Source organism: Budorcas taxicolor, chromosome 13 (assembly GCF_023091745.1).
Source record: "Budorcas taxicolor isolate Tak-1 chromosome 13, Takin1.1, whole genome shotgun sequence".
Taxonomy (NCBI): Eukaryota; Metazoa; Chordata; class Mammalia; order Artiodactyla; family Bovidae; genus Budorcas; species Budorcas taxicolor.
In genome coordinates this window covers 69,719,653-69,739,011 of record NC_068922.1, presented here as the reverse complement: position 1 = coordinate 69,739,011, position 19,359 = coordinate 69,719,653, and the positions used below count along the sequence as shown (strand labels likewise).

General features: G+C 60.2%; 2 protein-coding genes across 9 annotated transcripts in view; one reads left to right on the top strand and one right to left on the bottom strand.

Annotated features, from left to right (window-relative positions):
• ZHX3 (zinc fingers and homeoboxes 3) overlaps window positions 1-6,173 on the top strand; it is a 116,352-nt gene extending 110,179 nt beyond the window's left edge. For all 4 annotated transcript variants that reach the window (XM_052651126.1, XM_052651124.1, XM_052651125.1 and 1 more), the window contains exon 4: window positions 615-6,173. In XM_052651126.1, the coding sequence (XP_052507086.1) occupies window positions 615-625 (11 nt within the window). In that variant the 3' untranslated portion in view covers window positions 626-6,173. The remainder of the gene's footprint in view (window positions 1-614) is intronic.
• Window positions 6,174-9,279: 3,106 nt separating this feature from the next.
• PLCG1 (phospholipase C gamma 1) overlaps window positions 9,280-19,359 on the bottom strand; it is a 32,933-nt gene continuing 22,853 nt past the window's right edge. For 2 of the 5 annotated variants that reach the window (XM_052650561.1, XM_052650565.1), the window contains 20 exons: window positions 19,170-19,338; window positions 18,941-19,063; window positions 18,760-18,861; window positions 18,493-18,680; window positions 18,075-18,275; window positions 17,573-17,692; window positions 17,301-17,481; window positions 16,441-16,518; window positions 15,648-15,751; window positions 15,380-15,476; window positions 15,068-15,137; window positions 14,500-14,657; window positions 13,205-13,301; window positions 12,893-13,117; window positions 12,673-12,821; window positions 11,874-11,988; window positions 11,610-11,771; window positions 11,419-11,507; window positions 11,162-11,346; window positions 9,280-11,046 (listed from right to left, as the gene is read on the bottom strand). In XM_052650561.1, coding sequence (XP_052506521.1) covers window positions 10,983-11,046; window positions 11,162-11,346; window positions 11,419-11,507; window positions 11,610-11,771; window positions 11,874-11,988; window positions 12,673-12,821; window positions 12,893-13,117; window positions 13,205-13,301; window positions 14,500-14,657; window positions 15,068-15,137; window positions 15,380-15,476; window positions 15,648-15,751; window positions 16,441-16,518; window positions 17,301-17,481; window positions 17,573-17,692; window positions 18,075-18,275; window positions 18,493-18,680; window positions 18,760-18,861; window positions 18,941-19,063; window positions 19,170-19,338 — 2,677 coding nt within the window. In that variant the 3' untranslated portion in view covers window positions 9,280-10,982. The remainder of the gene's footprint in view (window positions 11,047-11,161; window positions 11,347-11,418; window positions 11,508-11,609; window positions 11,772-11,873; window positions 11,989-12,672; window positions 12,822-12,892; window positions 13,118-13,204; window positions 13,302-14,499; window positions 14,658-15,067; window positions 15,138-15,379; window positions 15,477-15,647; window positions 15,752-16,440; window positions 16,519-17,300; window positions 17,482-17,572; window positions 17,693-18,074; window positions 18,276-18,492; window positions 18,681-18,759; window positions 18,862-18,940; window positions 19,064-19,169; window positions 19,339-19,359) is intronic. The other 3 variants (XM_052650564.1, XM_052650563.1, XM_052650562.1) reach the window with 3 other exon arrangements.

Here is a 19,359-nt window from a genome sequence, read left to right as displayed (position 1 = left end):
AAATGATAACCTGGATTTGGGATAAATGGGTTTGAATCACCAGCCCTGGCTCCCCTCAGCAGGTAACTCCAACTGTGAGTGAAGAGCTGGTGTCCTGGGTGGGTCAGAGCAGGGGTGGCCAGGCTGGCCGTGTCTTTGTAGCATCGTCCTCTTCTGGCCGAGACAGGCACCCAGGGGGACACGGAGGGCTGGTCTCTCTGTAGCTGATTCCTCTGAGCCATCCTCAACACTGCCCCCCCCCTCACCTCCCGCAAGCATCCTGGGTGAGGGTCTCTCTGCAGCCGCTCCCTGCCCCACAACAGATGAAGGCATCAGTGGGACACATGTCAGGAAGCAGCCCTGCCGAGTGAGCAGTGAAGGGGAGGTGGTGCGTGGCAAGGGTTTATGGCCCGAAAGTCAGGCTCCCAGCCCAGCCTCAGGCCTAGGTTTGCCGAAGGGAGGCTCCAGGCCCTGCTAGGTGCGGCCAGCATCCTGTCCTCTGCCCCACCTTCCTTCGGGCTGGAGGGCAGGGAGGCTGGTGGGCAGCCCGAGCTTCTGGATGAAGTCCCCGACGTGGGAGGGCGGGCCGTTCTGGTGCTTCACGTGGAGGTGACAGGCCTGTGTTTTCTCCTCAGAAACAGACTGAACGGGAACTGATGGCTGTGAAGGACCGGCCAGCCTTGGGAGGCTGCCGCCGCTTGGAAGGGCCCAGCCCTTCTCTGCTGCCGCAGGCCGAGGCCACACCAGCCCCTGGCCTGCCCAGGCCCCCATGCAGCCAAGCCTGCCACCACCCAGCCCGCCACCACCCGCGAGCGGGGAGACGCATCTGCCAGTTCTCCTGCCCACAATGTAGGACTTCTCCTTTGCCTTCCAGTGAATAAATAGTTCAGATTTCATATTCATAGACACAGAATCAAGGTTTTAACATATAAATCTGCCTATACACGTTTAGTAAAACGTCAGATTGCAGACACGTTTATTACCTAGAAACTCTGGTTAGCAGCCCATGGTCTCTTACATCATCTCTGGAAACGCCCCGTGTCTGCTCTCTCAAGATCGCTGGGCCACGCGTGCCTACACCTTCCACGGTCGGGCTGGGGTCACCGCATCTGCAGCCGCGGGCCTCCTTTGTGGTCCTCGAGGAAGGCAGCGCCTTTGAAGAGACCTTGGCCCTTTCAGCGGTGACCCGCAAACCGCACAGTGGGCTCGCCTCGCCTCCTGGGATGATCACTGCAGAGCCTGTGTTCCCGGCGGTTTAATAAACAGAGCGGGTATGTGGTTAGTGTCTGATGCTCACACTCTCGTAAGCTGTTACAGCAGTTCTGCTTTTTCATAGAGTTTGACTCATGGACCATAACTCTTCAGTGATCGGATCGACTAAAGAAACACCGGTCAAGCCTGATGTCCTGACCTATGTGCCGCTTTTTTTTCAGTCTAGACATCTTTAGAGAGGAAAAATGACAAGAGAAACAGGGATGGGCGATGGGAGTGAAGGCCACAGCTGCTGGCGGCCTTCCAGAGCCCTGTCGATACTCACTCCACAGCCGCCTCTGGTTTGGGAAGGAAGACCCAGGCTCAACCTGTCAGAGCAAGAACTGGCGGGGCTCGGGGGCCTCTCGGAACCATCAGAGCCGGGGTGGTCCTCAGCACAGAGACCTGTGTGTGGGGTTCCCGACAAAGTCCGAGTCCTGGCCCCACACCTGGGGCCTGGCTGGTGTGCTGGACTTGGCTGGACAGGTCCTTGTGAGGTTTTTAAAGTTCTGTATTTATATCCCCGAACTTGGAAACACGATCTCTATGTTAGCCGAACCATCATATCCGCTTTTTTAATTGAGAAAAGTCACAGGAAGAGGTGCCTCTGTAACCCTGAGAAACTTGCTTACAAAGCTGTGCTCAGCAGTAAATCCCTGTATCCCCAAGACCAGCCGCTCTGCAAGCAGCAGGTAAAGAGTGAAGCTCCCGGAAACCCCCTGCTGGCCTGGGTGCTCCTCCTGGGCCCAGGCCAGTGGGCAGCATCAGGAGACCCCAGAGGGACGGCAGGGGCTGTGGTGAGAAATGCTAGGGGTATTTCTCCACGGCCCTCCTCCCCACCTGCCCCCCAGAACCAGGCCCGGCAGGCACCGCATGGGCGTGGCTCCCAGCATGGAGGTGGTGCTCGCCCCTTCTGCCTCCGGGAGAGGCTTTTCTGTGGAAACCAAAAGCCCCAGAGCCACTGTTCCTCCCAAGTGTCTTCTCCCACTTGCCCGTCCCATGAGGGACCACCTCTCCTTTGGTAAACAGGTCGCATGTGAGGGCTTGGCGTGCTCTGCAACCTGTTTTTGTGTCCTTTTCATGTTGGGTGTGAAGCTACTTAGCCCCAAAGCCTCTGTGGAGAATTGCCAAGAATGGCGAGTGGTTGCCTTCTATCAGAGAACAGACGCCTGGAACTTTTCCTGTAGTGTTTATGTACATGCAGATTAATTCACATATATCCATATGCAGTGGATGCTCAGTGGATGCTTTCCTGGTGACGTGTACACCTGGCGTGCACACGAGACCATGGTGGCACGTGGGTGCTGGGGGTGGGCGGGGCCGCCGTGCGAAGCCAGCTCCAATGGCTGCGTCCCAGAGCCCTGTGTGCCCCAGCTGAGGGCTGTCTCCAGAGAGGATCTTCTTTTTTCTTCTTTTGTATTCACATGTCATTTACAACCCAAACAGCAAAGCACAGAAAATAAATCACATGGTGGACAAGTTCATGCAGGACACAGTGACCCTGCCTCAGCACCAGCTGGTCCTTAAAAGGTGGGAAAGTCACCGTGCTACCTGCGGGCAGGTCTTCTCACAGACGCGGGCCCTGCCTGACCTCCCCCCGACCCAAGCAGTGAGACCACCCAAGCTGGCCAGACCCTCCTTCCTGTGCTCTTGGATCTGAGTGACTTAGGTGGGGGCTCGGCTGCATGCTTGAAGGAGACAGAGATAGTTGGGTCATCGAATGGGTGTCTGAAGATACCTGGGGCCCTGGGGGCAAAAGCAGGAACACAGCCAACTGGGCAGAGACGCACCCACGGCAGCCAGAGCCGGGGTGCAGAGGGAGGGCCCCGTGGCCAGGCGGGTCACCGCGGGTTTGCACCCCAGCAGAGGGTAGACTGTGATGTCGCCTCTGGTAGGAGGCAGTCTCTGGGCTGCAGAGTTCAGGGAAGTAGGCTGGGGCTAGTCTCTCCTGAAGAAAAGCCCATTTTTGTAAGGTGACTCATCTCTCCCCTCTTCTCTGTCTGCACTTGGACTCATCAGAGATGGTGAACCATGTCAGTGTTTCTTGTTGCCTGTCTTGTACATGTTTGGTTTATTGTATTTTTTACACGGGGTTGTAGATCCAGTTTGAACAGGTGAGACCAGATTGCCATTCTGATACAGGAAACCTGGATTTATGTTACATATACTTTCATACTTTGATTATGGATTTTAGTTCTTGACTATTGAGCTTTTTGATTTGGAAAGTGGGCTCTCTTTGTCGGGAGCCCTGGGGTCCTGAAGTGGAAAGCCAGGTTGGGGCACTCGTGGCACCTGGGGAGGGTGGCCCTGTGTGACCCAAGCTCCTTTCAAGGCTGACTGTCGGGAGCACAGGTGGGAGGTGGGCGAGGGTGGGTGGCGTAGATGGCACCTGCAGGCACTCATGGGCCTGGGAGGCCTTCCCACCTGAAGCCCCATGTGTTGTCCGGGCCAAGACACAGATGCCGTGGGCTCTGTCCAGCTCAGTCTGTGGTCTCGTGGCAGGTCCTGTGTCCCCTCCCTGGGTGCCAGGCTGCCTTCTGCAGAGGCACAGCATCAGCCGTTGTGTGCACATCTTTGCTGACAGCTCCCTGCTTCTGCTGCCCCGTCCCGGGCCCTGCTGCCTCGTCTCCCTGTTCTCTTCTCGGACCAAATTCCTCCAGCTGGAGCGGCTTTTGTCCATTCAAAGATTGCAGCCCAAGTGGATAAATGCACTTTGCAGGAGAGACGAGCCAGCCAAGGAAAAAATCATAAAACCTGGAGTTTGGGCTCCTCCTAAAGCTCCTTCCCCCCTTTTCTATGCTTAGACTCACCCGGGGTGCCGGTCTTACCTTTTGTGTGACGACTAAACTGTGCAAGGCTCAGCTGTGTGCTAGAGAAAAGGCCTCTGGACGCGGGCAGCCCTTGCAGGCCGAAGCCAGCAGCTGCCCTGGTCAGGAGAGTCACGGGCTGTGTCCTCTTCTCAGCCACTGGTCCCCTGTCCTGTGCTCCCACACCCGCTGCCTTTGCTTCTGTTCCCAGGAGCACAGACCCTCCCCACCTGCCTGCCCATGCCTGGGGGCTAGAGGGCATCTGCATGCACAGAAGCGCCAACACCGGAAAACGTGGGGTGAGCAGGGCCCCCTCTCTCCTCAACAGTCCCCTCCCCAAGCAGGGCTTCAGTCTGGGGTCCCCCCCGTGCGTGTCCTGGCTCCATTCATAACAGCCGGGCCGGGTGACATGGGCTGGGGTGGCTACAGGCGGCCTCGCGACAGGCGGAACGGATGTGGAGTGGAGGGTGAAGCGATTGTGTAGCATGGAGCTTGCTGCCCGGCTCTAGGTCTAGGTGAACCCACGGGCCTCGTGTGTAGTTCGTTTCTGCTGGAATCTGTGTCCCCAGCTCTGGTCACACTTGGGGGCAGGGAGGTGAGGGCAGACGCAGCTTCCCCTCAGGGCTGACCTGGCATCTGGGTGGGAGGAGAAGCAGAGGAGCGCTTGCCTGGAGAGGACAGGCTGCCTGCTCTTAAACCTGTGACCAGCGTGCAAACCTGGCCTCCTCTGCACAGAGGCCCTGGCCAGCACCAGACTGGAGCCCGATAGTGGGAGCCCGCGTGGGGCAGAGGCCAGAGCAGGTGGGCACCTGGCGCTGGCGGCTCTGCGGATGAGGGTGGGCCTGGCTCCCGCTCTCCCAGGTGCTGAGTCCTACCTGGGTTGCTGGACGCGGGGCATCGGTGCAGCCCCTCCCCTGCTGTCCTCGCCCGGCCAAGCCTCTCTGGCTGTGTCTCCTGGCAGGCAGGTTCTTGCAGGGAGTCTGGGCATTTACCTGGAGAGCGCGTCTTCCTCCAGGAGTCCGCTCTGCCCCCCTGGGCAGGGGAGGTGAGAAGCATCTCTCAGCTGAGGCTAATTTACGATGTCTGTCCCTCCCCTTGGTGAGGGGACGGTCTGAAGGCCCCCATGTGACTGGAGCGGGAGGTGGACAGTCCAGGAGTCACAGAGGACAGGAAGCTGCAGGCCCACAGTCTGGTCCTTCCCGGTCAGGACCCTTTCAGGGTGCCTGCTTGTCCTGCGATTCGTGTTCGGGGACGCTGTCCCTCACCCTGGGTCCTGCCCCACCAGCTCTCCCGTCCAGCTTGCTGCCCCTGTGGCCTGGAGAGCCAGCGCCCCCCTGGGTGGATGCGGCCTGGTCGCAGGCTGTAGGGTGATGCTGAGGGGAGAGGGGGTCACCCCTGAGCAGTGGGTTCCTGCCCAGCTCCCCAGCACCACTTCGTTCAGTGTGTCCAGGGGGCCGGACTGTGCCATCGTTGTTGGAGACTCCCTCATCCCTGTCTGCGCAGTCGACTGAAAGTGCACTGAGCGCAGCCTCTGTGCCAGGCCAGAGGTTGCCAGAGGTGAGCAGGGTCTGTCTGCCTCCCTGGTGGCTGGTTTTCTGCCGCCCACTCACGGGTTGGTCTTCAGCACAGACCTTTTGTTCCCTGAGGGCGGGCGAGGGCGGCTGTGGGAGGAAGGCCGGGAGGGCAGGGGCAGCTGGCTGGAGGTGCGCTTCTTGCCCCAGAGCCGCCGCAGCAGCCATCATCTTGGTGCTAAGAGGCCACTGCCCTATTCCGTCCGTCCAGGGCCCTCCTCCTCCGGCGAGGGAGGCACAGGCCCACGCGGGCTGTCACCAGGCCTGGCGGAAGCGCAGTCCTCACCCCAGGAAGGTGTTTTTAACAGAAAGTTGGAACTTGCCTTTGGACGGCGGCTGTGCTGGGCCAGGAGGAGGGGGCTGCCCTCTGGGCTGAGTCTCCAGGCCTCACAAGGTCCCCTGTGGGGATGCTGCTATTTCTAAGATGCAAATTGCACATTTCCTAGATTTTGTATCTGTGGATTTGGATAAGGGAGGGGAACAGGGCCAAACTGCTTGTACAATTTGAAATGGGCCGAAATGGTACTTTAAATCTTTTGATTGCTCCTAAATAAAAATGTAAATACATTTCAAACCTGTGGACTGTTTTGTGGGGGAATCAGAAAAAAGGCTGAGAACACTGACATCTCTGGACTTACTCTGTAGGCAAGACCAGCAACTCGGAGGGACGAGCAGTGCAGTTTCCCTCGGGCGCTCCGGGTAAGTTCCAGCTCGCCGTGTCCAGCCGGCTGGGTCACTAGATAAAGGACTGCAGCACCCATGGACTGATGCTAAACAGAGGGAAACTGAGTCAGACCTAGAGCTGTCAGGCATCCAGTGAGAAGACACTTCCTGGAGGAAAATACTGAGAAACTTGTCATTTGCTAAGGAGAGGTTGGCAAATGAGCCTAAAGCCCTGGGGCCTTGAAGGAACAGAATTAAAGCCCAGCCTCTAATGTTCACAGTGATTGAATCTCACGGGGGATCCTAAAGGCCTGTGCCAAAAGGAAAAAAGGACCCTTGAAAAAGCCCCAGGGGCAGAGAGATAGTAAGGAGGGATCCCCAGTGGATCCCAGGTCCTGGTCCTGACCTGGCCCTTCTGGAGGTGACCTAAGTCTTAGGGAAGGAACTTGTGTGGAATCTAAAAGAAGTCTTCGGGAGGAAGACCAGCTGAGTGTAGAACCTGAACAGCCGACCCACGGTGGCTGCAGGCTCGGCCGTTCATATGGACGGAGTAGACAGCAGGGGTGGCCAAGGGTCACTGCGGGTGTCCTGAGGCAGCCGCAGAGGCCTCCAGCAGGGAACAGAACCCCAGTCAGGCCCCAGAAGGGCCACTGAGGGCTCTCGGGCTGAGACCAGACTTGATCAGTTTAACTGATGTGACCTTGTTTTGTTCTACGAGCTCCTTTGGTGCAGTGACCTAATGCCACTTAAGAGTTGTTTTTCCCCCAAGAACTGAAATGGTGGGAGGGGATGAGCTCAAGCTGAAAGGCCAGTGAGTGTCCAGCCCCAGGCCCAGCCTTGGGCAATGATGTTCAGGATGTGCCTGGTCAGGAGGGAGGCCCTGCCCTCAGCACCAAGACCACAGATCCTTGTCAAGGGTGGTGTCCCTGGCTGAGGTCAGAAACCACTCAGGCCTCCTCCTGGCAGGAAAGGTGGGGGTGGGGGGGCAGGGGTCGGGGGTTGCTCTGGATGCAGAAAGCTCCTGCTCTTGCAGTCGGTGCTGTGTGTGAGCAGGTGGAGAAGCAGGCTACTCCCCACTGCGGGCCAGGACACTTCCACCCGAAGTGAGGGCCTCCCCCACAGCTCCCACCCCCATGCTGGGCCTCCTGGTCACTCAACCATTGTCAGGTCTGGAGGAATTCGGGTTAAGCTCAATCTGTGAATCTGCGCGAATCTGCTGCCAAGTTTTCTGCTAGGAAGAAGGATCAAGAAACTTACAGGGAAGGGCGAAGGCAGGTGTCTCCTCCAGTCAGTGGGGCCGCCCGACAGCAGAGCCAGTGAAGGAGCAGGCCCGCTGGGTAAAATCAAAGCGGGCAGGCTCGTGACAGTGCACCCGGGCCCCAGCCCAGGCCCCCCCCACCCACCACCTCTTCCACCGCTGGTCAGCAAAGCTCGCTCCTGCCCGCGAGAATCTGGGAACACACGGGTCAGGAAGACTGCGTTAATCCCTGCCTACCACCTTCTTGTCCGAGGGGGAAGACATCCTCCTCCGAGTCAGACCACGAAGCGCCAAGAAAGCCGAGGCGACAGTGAGAACCTGAGCAGGGCTTTTGGCTACATCTAGTTCAGGGACAACAGGAAGGATCTCAAACTGCGATCCCAGTTCTCCAAGTGGGTGGTGCTCAGAGGGGCCTGCAATGGACCAGGACTGGCCCCAAATCTGAGAACTTGGGAAATGCATGTCTTGGTCTGACTTGTCATATAGGAAAGGGATACTCTGAACTGTCAACTCTATAAAAAACCTGCCTTGAGCTCGTCTTCAAAACCTTGGGCCTCTCCAAAGCCAGGGACCATACTTGCATACTTACATACTTGCACACACCAGGGCCGTATGTCACATGATGGCCATTTTAAGAACCAACTGATTACACTTACCTGTGTCTCTTCAATGATCACCCTCAGGCTTCCTGGGCCGGCATATTACGCCCATCCCCACCCATGCATCCAACAGGGAGGCAGCTCTCTTCTCTGTACAGCATCATTTTTGATCCACCAGCACAGACCACTACAAAAACAGCCACAGGAAGGGAAGGGAAGGGCCCTTTAAACCATATTCTAGGCACAAAGACTTCGGCCCCAAGCTCTAGAGGCAACCCGAGTATAACCCAGAAACCTACACTTGAATGCTGCGTGGGCCTTGTTTTTAAAGGAGCGGTTTCTGCGGAACTGGGAAGGGACTCTGGCTGCTTGCAGGCGGGCAGCACTCTACGCTGCCTCATGCTTGGCACGTGAGCTGGGGGAGAGGGTGGCCTCACACCGCGTTGCAGCTCAGAGGGAAGGTCTGCTGGACCTGGGAAGTAAAAAACCTCCTCACCTGCTTCTATTGCAGAATAACCACCAGGCAAGCAGCCCTGGTTAACACGTCTCTGGAGAGGAGCAGGTGTTCCCGTGCCTCAGAAAGAACTCAAAAGTTACAGGATAAATGACATGAGAATAACTTTGTGTGGCAGTTAGATCTTAAGCGGGCAGCATAGCGAACGACCAGCCTCAAGCCTGGGTTCACCGGCAGGTTGGCGCGAGCTCAGGGCTGGCTGTTCTGAGGTACCTTCGTGCCCACAGGCTGGGTCTCTGGCCCCCGTCCTTAGAAGTGGGGCTGCGCCCCTCCAGCCTTCCACACCTGCCTTGGATCTTTCCACCAGCCGGGCAGAACCTGCCATGGGTGCAGCAGGGTCCATCAATAACCAATGGCCTGTGCCCTGCAAAGCCAGCGGCTCCTTCATTCCTCCTTCCTTCCTGAGGGATAGCATCCCGCATCATCTTTGCCTTTAAAGAAACCTGCGTCATCGGCTGGCTTTGCTCCGCGTCCTCGCCTCCCGCCCCTCACCCGCTGAGGCTGAGCAGCAGGAAGAGCAGAACGTCATCATGGTGCCATTGAGAAGTAATTCCACTTTTTACAATCCTTTTCAGAAGGAAAGCTTTTTCAATAAAATTTAAAATTTTTATTAACATTTAAATTATAAACGAAACGTTGGCAACCATATATAGACATGTTTGCTATGGACAGCTGATTGGGAGGTGGTACTTTGAAATACCATTTCAGAATTAGTTTAAATAAATCAATACGTTTTCTGAGAAACTGTGATTTCCTTCAGTTTACAGTTCATGATATGGAAAGTTTTAATATAATGTTAAATAATTTATTGTCTATCCTAAAAGCTATAGAAAATGGAATCACTATTGGGATCAGATAATAACAAGGCTTGAATGGCTCAGTGGTTCTTCTGAAGAGTATATAGAAATCTTAAAAAGGTAACACTGTTAACTGAGCTGTAAATCCGTAAAAGTAACAGGTCTGCCACAGTGCGCAGATAAGTTCGTTCACTTTGCTTCCCCAGTCCCATCCCCCCACCAAGCAGCTTTCAGGTCAGAAGTGGAAGACATAGAAAATCATACATCCTACGTGAAGGAATGAAGGTCGTGAGAGACAGAGTGTGCAAAAATAAACTTTACAAGTCCACACTCCAGCATCACGTCCGTCTATCGTCAGGACCTGATTGGTTTCACAAACGCTCGAGATCACCCAGACAGCGTCCTCTTGCAGGGTCGTCTGGCAGACTCCGATCCAAGGTGTCTTGCTGTGACAGGGAAAATGGTCTTCACTCTGATTTGGGACTCACGGCTGGTCTGCTGAGCTGCTGTGGGAGGACATGTTCCTTTTGAGAGGGCGTTTCCTGAACACGTGGTGGCCAGTGCCCAGCTGGACCTCTGCTGTGGGGATTGGCCTTTCCACTCTGGGCCCATAGGTGCCCATCAGTCCTGACCCAGCTGGCTTCTTGCTCTGGCTCTTGGGGGGCCGTGACGCAAACACAGGCACGTCCTCACGGATGATGTGGGAGGAGCCGCCTGCTGCCCAGTGCCCACAGACATGTGCTCCCTGGTGAGCGGGTCCTTCAGGCTTGCGCTCAGGCTGCAGGCAGGGGGAACTGCGGCCCAGTGGGTGCCCCAGGGTCGCTGTCCTCCCACGGCCCCGAGGCGCTGCAGCTGTGGCCCTGCAACTCACTATCGCTCTCCCTCTCCCAGGTGGCACCCTGGGCCACCTCGGCCTCCTCCACAGGCCCCTCACGGCCTGGCTGCCCAATACTGCTGCCCTGCACACGAGGCTCTGTGTCAGTCAGGTGGGTGGCACTCCTGGTCGTGGGCAGCGTGCCCTTGTGCTGTGCCCTGCTCTCCAGGCAGGCCCTGTGCTCCTCCGCCCGGGCTCCAGGACACCTCCCCTCCCTCCCTGCCTGGCTGGGGTTTAAAGCTGCAGGACTGTGTAAACGTTGACTCCGGAGCCCAGCGAGGCTGCTGCTGCTCCGCTCCTCTCAGGAATGTCAGCAGCTCCTGAGCCTCCTGTGCAGCCAGCTGAGGCAGCCTCTCTCTCCGAGAGGCAGTGGCCGTGGTGGTCCCAAGACGGAAGGCTCCATCCCCAGAAGGCAGGGCCAGGTGTGTGTGCTTCAAGGCCAGACAGAACAGTTTTCTGCCTTCACCCAAGGCTGGGACGTGGAGGCCCAGAATAGGAATACATCTCATTAATGGCGTGCTTTTCATCTAGCGTCCACGGCTGGAATCCGGGCTCTAGGCGGTGAGGCCAGGAAGGGCGGCCCCATAGGCTGCTTCCCTGGAACCAGTCCACGGCCCCCTCTCCGTGCACAGCACAGCACCTGCTGCTCTCTGCGAGGCTGGGGCACAGCTAGAGGCGGTTGTCTCCGTTGACCCGAGTCCTGCGCGGGGCCCTGGGCAGGAGGAAGAGCATCCTGACGGGCAGCGGGTTGAAGCCCAGGGGGATGGGCGAGGGGAACTGAGGGCAGCCAGCAACCCCCTCAGCCTCTCAGGACCCCTCCTCCAGGCCACCTCGCCCTCACCCCTCACCTGCGATCCCGACCGTCAAAATGGTCTGCGAGATGCTCCTGGGAGATGCGGAAGTCCTCAAAGGGCTGCTGGTAGCGAGCTTCGAAGGAGCCCTCCCGGGCTCGGCCGTGGGACAGCGGGCCCGAGTCGCAGCTCCGCTCCCGCAGGGACGCACCCCCGAAGGGGCAGAGGTCGCCGTTCTCCTGCTTCGGCAGGGACACAGGGCTCAGTGGCTGCCGGGCCCTGCACCGCCCCTCCGCCCGCCCGCCCGCCGGTACCTTGGCGGGGAAGACGTCAATCTTGACGAGCAGGGAGGCCAGCTCCAGGCCCTCACTGTAGTTGTTCTTCAGAGGCACCGCTCTGTAGCCTGGGGGGAGGAGGCTTGGCCCTTAGCCCAGGGGGACGCCGGCAAGCTGCCCCACCCCTGAGCCGGATCACGGTGGGCATGGTGTGGAGGAAGGGCCCTCACCTGTCTTCAGACCCTTCACTGGGAAGGTAGCCTGAGCTAGGAAGTTCTGGTCACTAAACATGTCCTCCTCATAGACCACGAAGCGCAGGAAGGCGAACTCGGGGTTACTGATCTGGAAGTGGAAGGGCTTGGCTGGCCACACAGGGTTCAGTCCATTGTCCACTGCAAAAGCAAGGGCAAAAGGCCTCAGGCCACTGCTGGGAGGATGGAGTCACAGGTGCAGGGGGTCTGACATGCCCGGGGGTGTGGGGAGGGGAGACGTACCCACAAACTCCGTCTTCTGCTTGATGCTGTCATACTCGGCTCCAGCCACTTCAATCTCCACAAAAGGACACACGATGCCTCGGCCGTTCTTCGGCAGGTGCCGGGCCCCCAGTACCTGTAAGGCAGGCAAGCATGGGCCTGGGCTGGTCCTTCCGACTCACACCCGGTCCCCACTGAGAGGCGGAGGCAGTGCGCCCTCTGCTGGGCCCTCAGGACACTGCCCAGAAGTCCCATGTGAGTTTTTGCACTCTAACCTTCCTTAAATCCATGTGCATTTTAACACGAAAATGTTTAAATTACTTCCCCCCGGGACAAAAAAGTAGAAATCTCTGGAAAAAAGACATGGTCACCCCCACTCTGTCCTCGTTTCTCCTTTGAGACCCACTCGGGCCCACAACCCCTGCACCCCACAGCACCAAGCCGCCTGCATCACAGCTGCTCCCCTGGGGCCTCGAGAGGGCGGCATGGGGGCTCAGTGCTGTTCAAGCCCCCATTCTAGCAAGTACCATCAAGCCGATTCCTGTGGCAGGGGCACCAGTTCCCTGCCTGTCTCTGCCCACTCCTGCCAGGCAGTGGCTATCCATGGTTTGGTATTACTGGACCGCGTGACTCCTGAGAGCCAAGGACTGGCCACACTGAGCCCAGTCCTCTGGTGCAGGCCTGAAGCCCCACGCCCACCTCAGAGAATGGCTTCGTCTCCCTCAAGCTCCAGGATTGTCCAGCACCCCTCCCATGTCACTTTAGCCAGCCCCCCGGCCCTGGTGCCTGGAACCAGCCCAGCAGAGCGCCCCCTTCCCACCTCGATGCAGATGGCGCACGGCTCCAACCCGCGGAGGCTGCTCTTGTCAAAGGGATCGAAGGCCTCATCACGCATGACACTGGGCTGGAGCACGTAGCCACAGTGCCCGCCAGCCAGGAACAGGGCCTGGTTCATCTGCATGGGCTTGTCTGCAAGAGTGGGTTACAGTGGACTCCAGCCCCAGTGCCCGGCGGGACCCTGCCCCCGGCCGCTGCCTCACCTGGGGTCTGGAAGTTGAGGGCCACAAGCTGGCTGCCGCAGATCCACATGGGCAGGGGGTCGTAATTGGAGGAGTCCAGCCGCTGACCCTTAGGGTAGATGCGGGAGAGCTGCAGGCGGTTGTACTGGAGGAACTTCTTGCCTTTGGCCTTGTTTACGTATTTCTCGGCCTTGGTCTCCGGGAAGGACGACATGTCGCGGTAGCAGGCGCGTTCGGTGCCAATCTCTGGGCCCAACAGGGAGCGCGCTCAGAGTCTGCCCATCCAGGTGCTGCTGGGGCCAGCCCCCTCCCAACCCCGGGCTGGACCCTTACTCTCTTCATCGAAGGGGACAGGCCGGCAGTAGACGACGAGCTCTGAGAGCTCCAGAGCGATCTTCTTCCTCCGCTCCATCATCTTGCCCTCGGTGAGCTGGGGACACATGGGCCCTGAGCCCGGGCTGGAGCCCCCAGGGAGAGGAGCCCCCGGCCACCTTGGGCATGGCCCACTCGCACCTTCCAGACCCGGCTGTCCTCAGTCACACCCCAGAAACCGTCCTGAGGACAACACATCCTCCCAGCTTCAGAGGCCGGGATCCTCACACCACCTGCGCCCCAGAGACACTTCAGGGCACTGGGCTGGCTGCACCTCAGGGCTGCTTGGTCCTCAGCTCTGGGCCTGCCACGGGCACTGACTGCACTGGGAACGTGGGCGCAGTCCTCTGGGTCCTTGGGACCATCCTTCCAGCACCGGCCCAGAAGCCTCACCCCTCACCTCGCAGTTCTCCTTTCTCAAAACCACCACCTACCCACCACGGCCAGACTTCAGCCCCAGCACATCCCTCACTAGCACCCCGTGCAGCCCTTGAACTCATGGAGGCCCGCTTCCTTCCAGAAGCAGCTCCTGTTCTCGAGCTCTTCCTTCCCTCCGTAGCCCAGACCCCAGGATCCATCCCTTCAACCACCAGATCCTTCCAGCCTGGTCCTTCCAGGCCCTGCTTGACTCTAAGTCCTCCGCACCCAGCCCTCTCGGCTTGGCCTGCAGGCATCCTTTCTCCAAGGCAGCCACGGTGTGTCCCGCAGCCCCTCCACCCCACTGCAGGATTCCCAGACCCCAGCCAGCACGCCCTCCTCTCACCTCCAGAAGCTGGTCCTTCCACCGCCCTGCCCTGCACAGGCGGCGCCCTTGCCTTCCACCAGCCGAGGCCCACTGCCATACCACCCAGCCGTGACCGCCCACGGCCACGGCCGTCTACAACCAGCACTTTGAGCTTCTGGCCCTGCTGTCTGCTCTGTGGCCCGCATCGCGTCAGACACCCAGCCTCGCTGGCCTGCTCATCCCGGCCTCTCGTTTCTCAACACCTGCGTCCTCAGAGGTCACGCTCTGCTCCCAACCTGTACCACGTCACCCTAAACCTTGGGCACCTACTCCTGCTTCCAGCCCAGGACCTAGCCTCTCGCCTCTGCCCTTGATACCAACTGGTCACTACGCAGAGCCACTCAGGAACGTCTTGGGTATACCTCAAACTCAACACACCCCCAACGTGCCACACTGTGGAGCACGCGTGTCCCTCCAGCCCCTGCCAAGCAGCGGGGGCTGCCCCGCGGCTGGAAGACCAGCACAGGCTCACCCTGGCGTCCGCCGTCTGCGCCACCTCCCGGATCTTCTTCACCCAGTCCTGCAGCTCCTCCTGCGAGTCGGCAGCCACGTCCAGGGACCAGTGTGCCACTGAGGCCATGCTGATGGAGAAGACGAACAGCCGGTTGTTCTTGCCCTCGGGACGGATGGCTGGAGGGAGGGAGGAGAGGAGAGCTGGGGACACGGCGCTGAGCCCCCACCCCACCCCAGGCATGGGCAGAGCTCACTCCCTTCCTCTTCAGGGTGGAGGACGGGCAGCCCAGAGACGAGCCCCTGTCCCCACCTCTAAGCCTGTCTCAGCCAAGGACCAGCCCTCCAAGACCATGGACTTCAGCTCGCCAGCAGCATCATCCCCAGTGTCTGCACAGGGCGAGCACGCAGGCCTCAGAGCCGGGGGGCAGGGGATGGGGAGCCAGAGGGTGCCGAGGCGTCCAGGAGTGGGGAGAGCTCAGAACGAAGACAGCCTGTGGGGCCCAACCCTCAGCTTCCTCTCTCTGGGCATGGAGAGAGCCACCAGGGACAGCCCAAACCTGAGGGGCAGAGAAAGGGCTGGGGCTCACCTATCTGACAAGCTGGCACATCCAGGACCCCCCGCAGCAAGTCCCCGAGTGGGCTGTTCTCGTCCAAGTGCTGAGGGAGGCAAAGCCCAGAGTCAGCAAGTCTGCTGTGTGCATGAGGGGATGCCTGCATGCACGTGAGAAATACACCCGACAGACGAACATGAAACCACACGCGTGGGGCCCATGTTCATCAGACTGCGGCCTGCGTGTGGTGATGGGACCACGGGAGTGCTGTGCGCGTGCGGGGGGGTGGACGCCGTGCAGGAGGCTGGGCACGGGAATCCCCTCCCACCGACGTGGCCCTGCTCTCACCTCCCTCTCGGGCTCCAGGGCCGCCGGGCTGACCATTTCCTCCACGTAGTTTGAAGGGAACCACAGCTGCTTCTTCCCACCGTAGTCACCCCGCCACCTATGGAAGCCGCAGGGTGCTGACCCCAGGGACCACCCCAAACTCCCGAGAGGAAGCAGCTCTGCGGGTGCATCGGGGCCCACACCGGTCCTTGCCTCCCAAGCCCCTTTCGCGTGTACACGGCCAGCGCCCAGGACGCCTGGCCTGCAGCAGGGGCTCTCGAGGGCTCACCAGCCTCCCTCCTGCTTCTCCACGTTCTGGATGATGGCGCTCTTGGTGAATGTCAGCTCGTCCTCCCGCTGAGCCTTGTAGTCGAAGAGAGCTTTGACGGCACACTGCGGGAGAGAAGCCCTGGTCCAGCAGACAGGCCTCCCGCTCCTCCTCTCCCACCCATGGCTGCACGTGCACCAGCCCTTGTGACCACTCTCCCCGGGGCCTGCAGGAGGCACCAGGGCAAAGGGGACAGGTGAGCCAGGGCTTCTGGAGGGAAGCTCCTTTGGGTTCGGGGGGACCTCGCAAGCCCCAGGAGTTAGACCGGGAAGCTGGGATGGGAGGTACTGAGCGCCTCCTCTAAGACCAGGATGGCTTGGGGTGTGGCTGGCACTCCACCATTCAGCAGCTTCAAAGTAGGAGAAGGAATCTGGTCCCAAGCTCCCACTGATGAGGAAAAATGAGGAAAAGAGCCCAGATCCTCACCCCTTAGAAACAAAGCCCCAAAGAGGAAGATCCGCCTATCTGAGGAAGCTCAGCAGCAGCCAGTGTGCCCCACCCCCGCCTGCTGCCACCAGGGAGGAAACGGGGGTCACCCCGGGGAGGAGTCTGGACGGGTCAGTGCTGACCCCTGGGACAGTGGCTGGGGCCAGCCCCAGGAGAGCTGTGGTCATACACCAACCACACACTTCACAACACCTCTTGGGCCTCGGAAAACCACAAATACCACTTCTGCACAAAGACCGCAGGCTGCCCTGCACCCCACAGCTGGGGACCCTCCCCAGCTTCCTGCGCCCAGAGCCCAAGGCTGTACCTTGAACGTGGGCATAGGGTTCGCCTCCACATAGAAGCCAGGGTTGCGGCCCTCGTACAGTGCACCGTAGTCAGGCTCCTGGAAATGGGACAGGACAGGCCGTGTTAGTGCCCAGAAATGAAAGCAGCTGCTGGCTTCCATGTCCCCTCCTCAACAAGCCGCCTGTCCGCCCCTTTCACACACCTGGTCCGCCAGGGTTCCCAACCTCAGGGGCCTAGAACACCCCTCCTCTCTCCTCACTCTTATCTTGGCCACCTTGTCCACGACTCTGAGACCAGGCGGCTCCAGAAGCCGCCTCCACCCCTACCTCCTCTCAGATCCCAGCCCCAGCGGGCGGCCCTCGCCCTGGCCACCTGGGCCCACTGAGGACAAGAGTCTCGAGTGGACGTTCTGCCAGGGCCCCACTGTCCTCGCTGCGGCCGTGATCCTGGCTCCTGCACCACAGCCTGCCTTCACGCTGGCTTCCCCGTGGCTCTGCCCTTCTCAAACACATCTCTGTAGCCTATGAGGCCCTGCCGTGCTCCCACCCCCCAGGTGGACCCCCTACCTGGGTGAACTCTGGGACCTCCCCTCCCCACCCCACCCCCTGGCCCATAGGGACAGTTCTGCTGAAACCCCTGTTCCCTACCTCCTCACCCACACAACCGTCCTGGCCTCACAGACACACACAGAGGCCCTCCCTCCGGGACGCCTCCCTGGGTCTCCGCTAGGCTGGCTGGCCCCCCGGCAGCACGCGGGCCGCTCTGTCCCTCACATCCACCCAGAGACTGCTGGGTGCTGGCCTGCCCTGCAGTGAGCCTGGCAGTTCCCGGAGGGCCGGTAGGTCTCCTGCACCCTGCCCCCTGCCCCCAGGCACTCACAGCCGTGCCAATCTTCTCCAGAGCCTCCTCGTTGATGGGGTAGCGCAACTTCATCTTGCGGTACAGCGGGTGCTTCTCGTAGTAGCTGACGAGGTCAACAAGGCTGTCAAACTCTGAGTTGCCCAGCATCACGGTCTGGCCCTCCTGCTGGACACGGCAGTGCTTGATCTTTCCCTCAGCCCTTGACAGAGACAGAGGAGCCACACGGGGTCAGTGGGCCGGGACCAGGAGTGCCCTGCAAGGCCTCCAGCCCCCTAGGGCTACCCCCTCACCGGAAGGAAATGGCGTAGGAGTTGGGCTCGTTCCGTTTCCGCACCAGGAAGGCCCCGTCCCGGGGGACACGCATCAGCATGTGCTCAGCCTGCGCTCTGGTCAGGCTGGCGTGGTACCACCTGTGGACGGACAATCTGTGTCAGCCCTGCCCAGCGCCAAAGCCCCAGGTCCGCGACTCCGCCCCACCCCAGGCCCACACTCCCGCCCCAACCCTGTTTCATGCCCCCACCCCCGCCCCGCCCCAGGTCTACACCCCCATCCCACCCCAGGTCTGTGCCCCTACCCTGCCCCAGGTCTACACCCCCATCCCGCCCCAGGTCCGAGCCCCCACCCTGCCCCAGGTCCACACCCCCATCCCATCCCAGGTCCACGCCCCCACCCTGCCCCAGGCCCACACCCTCATCCCGCCCCAGGTCTGCGCCCCAACCCTGCCCCAGGCCCATACCCCCATCCCGCCCCAGGTCCGTGCCCCCGCCCCGCAGCCCCAGGCCCCTCCCTCACTCTTTGCTCTCGTGCGCGTTGGTCTGTGGGACCGGCTCTGACAGGCGCATCTCAAATTCATTGCAGCGCAGGGGAACCTGCTGGTAGTGTGTGATGAGGTCATAGAGGGAGTCGAAGACGAGGTTGTCTGTCAGGAAGAACTTGGGGGTGCCCGCGTCCTGCCGGGAGTGGATCCGGCAGTGCTGGACTTTGCCATTCCGCCTGAGGGGACAGGAAGCCGTGAGCAGCAGGCAGGGCAGCAGCCCACACGCCACCCACCAGAGGGCACCAGGTCTCCCGCAGGAGGCACTCAGGATGGCTCAGGTGCGGGCGGCCCTGCAGAGGCTCCACACCGACCGCACGTGTCTGCGCGCGTGCCCGGGACCCACGGTGCCCCTGGTGGTGTCAGATCCACGTGTGCATGTGCCAGGAGGTTTACCAGAAGGACAGAGTGTAGTCGCCCACGAAGGTCTCGCTCTCGCGCACGAGGAAGGAGCCGTCCGGGGCCCCGGTCTCAATGCAGTACTCTGTGAGCAGGCGCTCGGCAATGTGCCGCCCGTCCCGGCCCGCCCCGAGCTTCCCGTGGAACCACTTCTCGTTGGAATGCAGCTCTGTGCTGCCACTGGCCTGCAAGGCGGAGGGTGACAGCAGAGACGCTCGGTGACCCAGACCCCAACCCGGACCCCGGCCCTGGGCCAGCCCTCACCTCCTTGGGCTCCTCCTCATCCTCGTTGCCCTGGTCGCTGCTGGTCTCCTCCGAGTAGTAGATCTTGCTGCTGGTCAAGACGAAGTAGTGGGGGTACCACTCCTGGAAGAGACGGGCGGGGGGCCTGTGACAGAGTCCTCTGTGTGGCTGCCCTGCAGGCCCAGCCTGGCGCAGCACTCACATGGTTCACTGGGTCTTCCAGGTAGAGGATGCCATTCTTGATGGAGTTGCTGATGTCGTTCTCAGAGTACATCACCGACGTAGGCACCTCCTCGTAGGCACTGCCCTCAGCCAACTTCTTGTGCTGTGGGCGACAGGCCAGGACTGGCATCCCAGGCCCCCACCTCCTCCTCCAGTCCTGGAGGACCCACCACTGAAGCAAAGGCATGCCCCCCCCCACCAAGACTTACCTTGATAAGGATCTTCCTCTTGAGCTGGTTGGGGGAGGGGAGCCCGTCGGCCGCAATGTCCACAGGCTTGGTGAGGAGTGTGTCCCCGAGCACCTTCTTGAAATACTGGGCCATGTTCCTCTGCTGGGCAATGCTGCAGTGGTCCTCGATAGACAGGATGACTGGGTACCTGCAGGGCAGGGGAACAGCG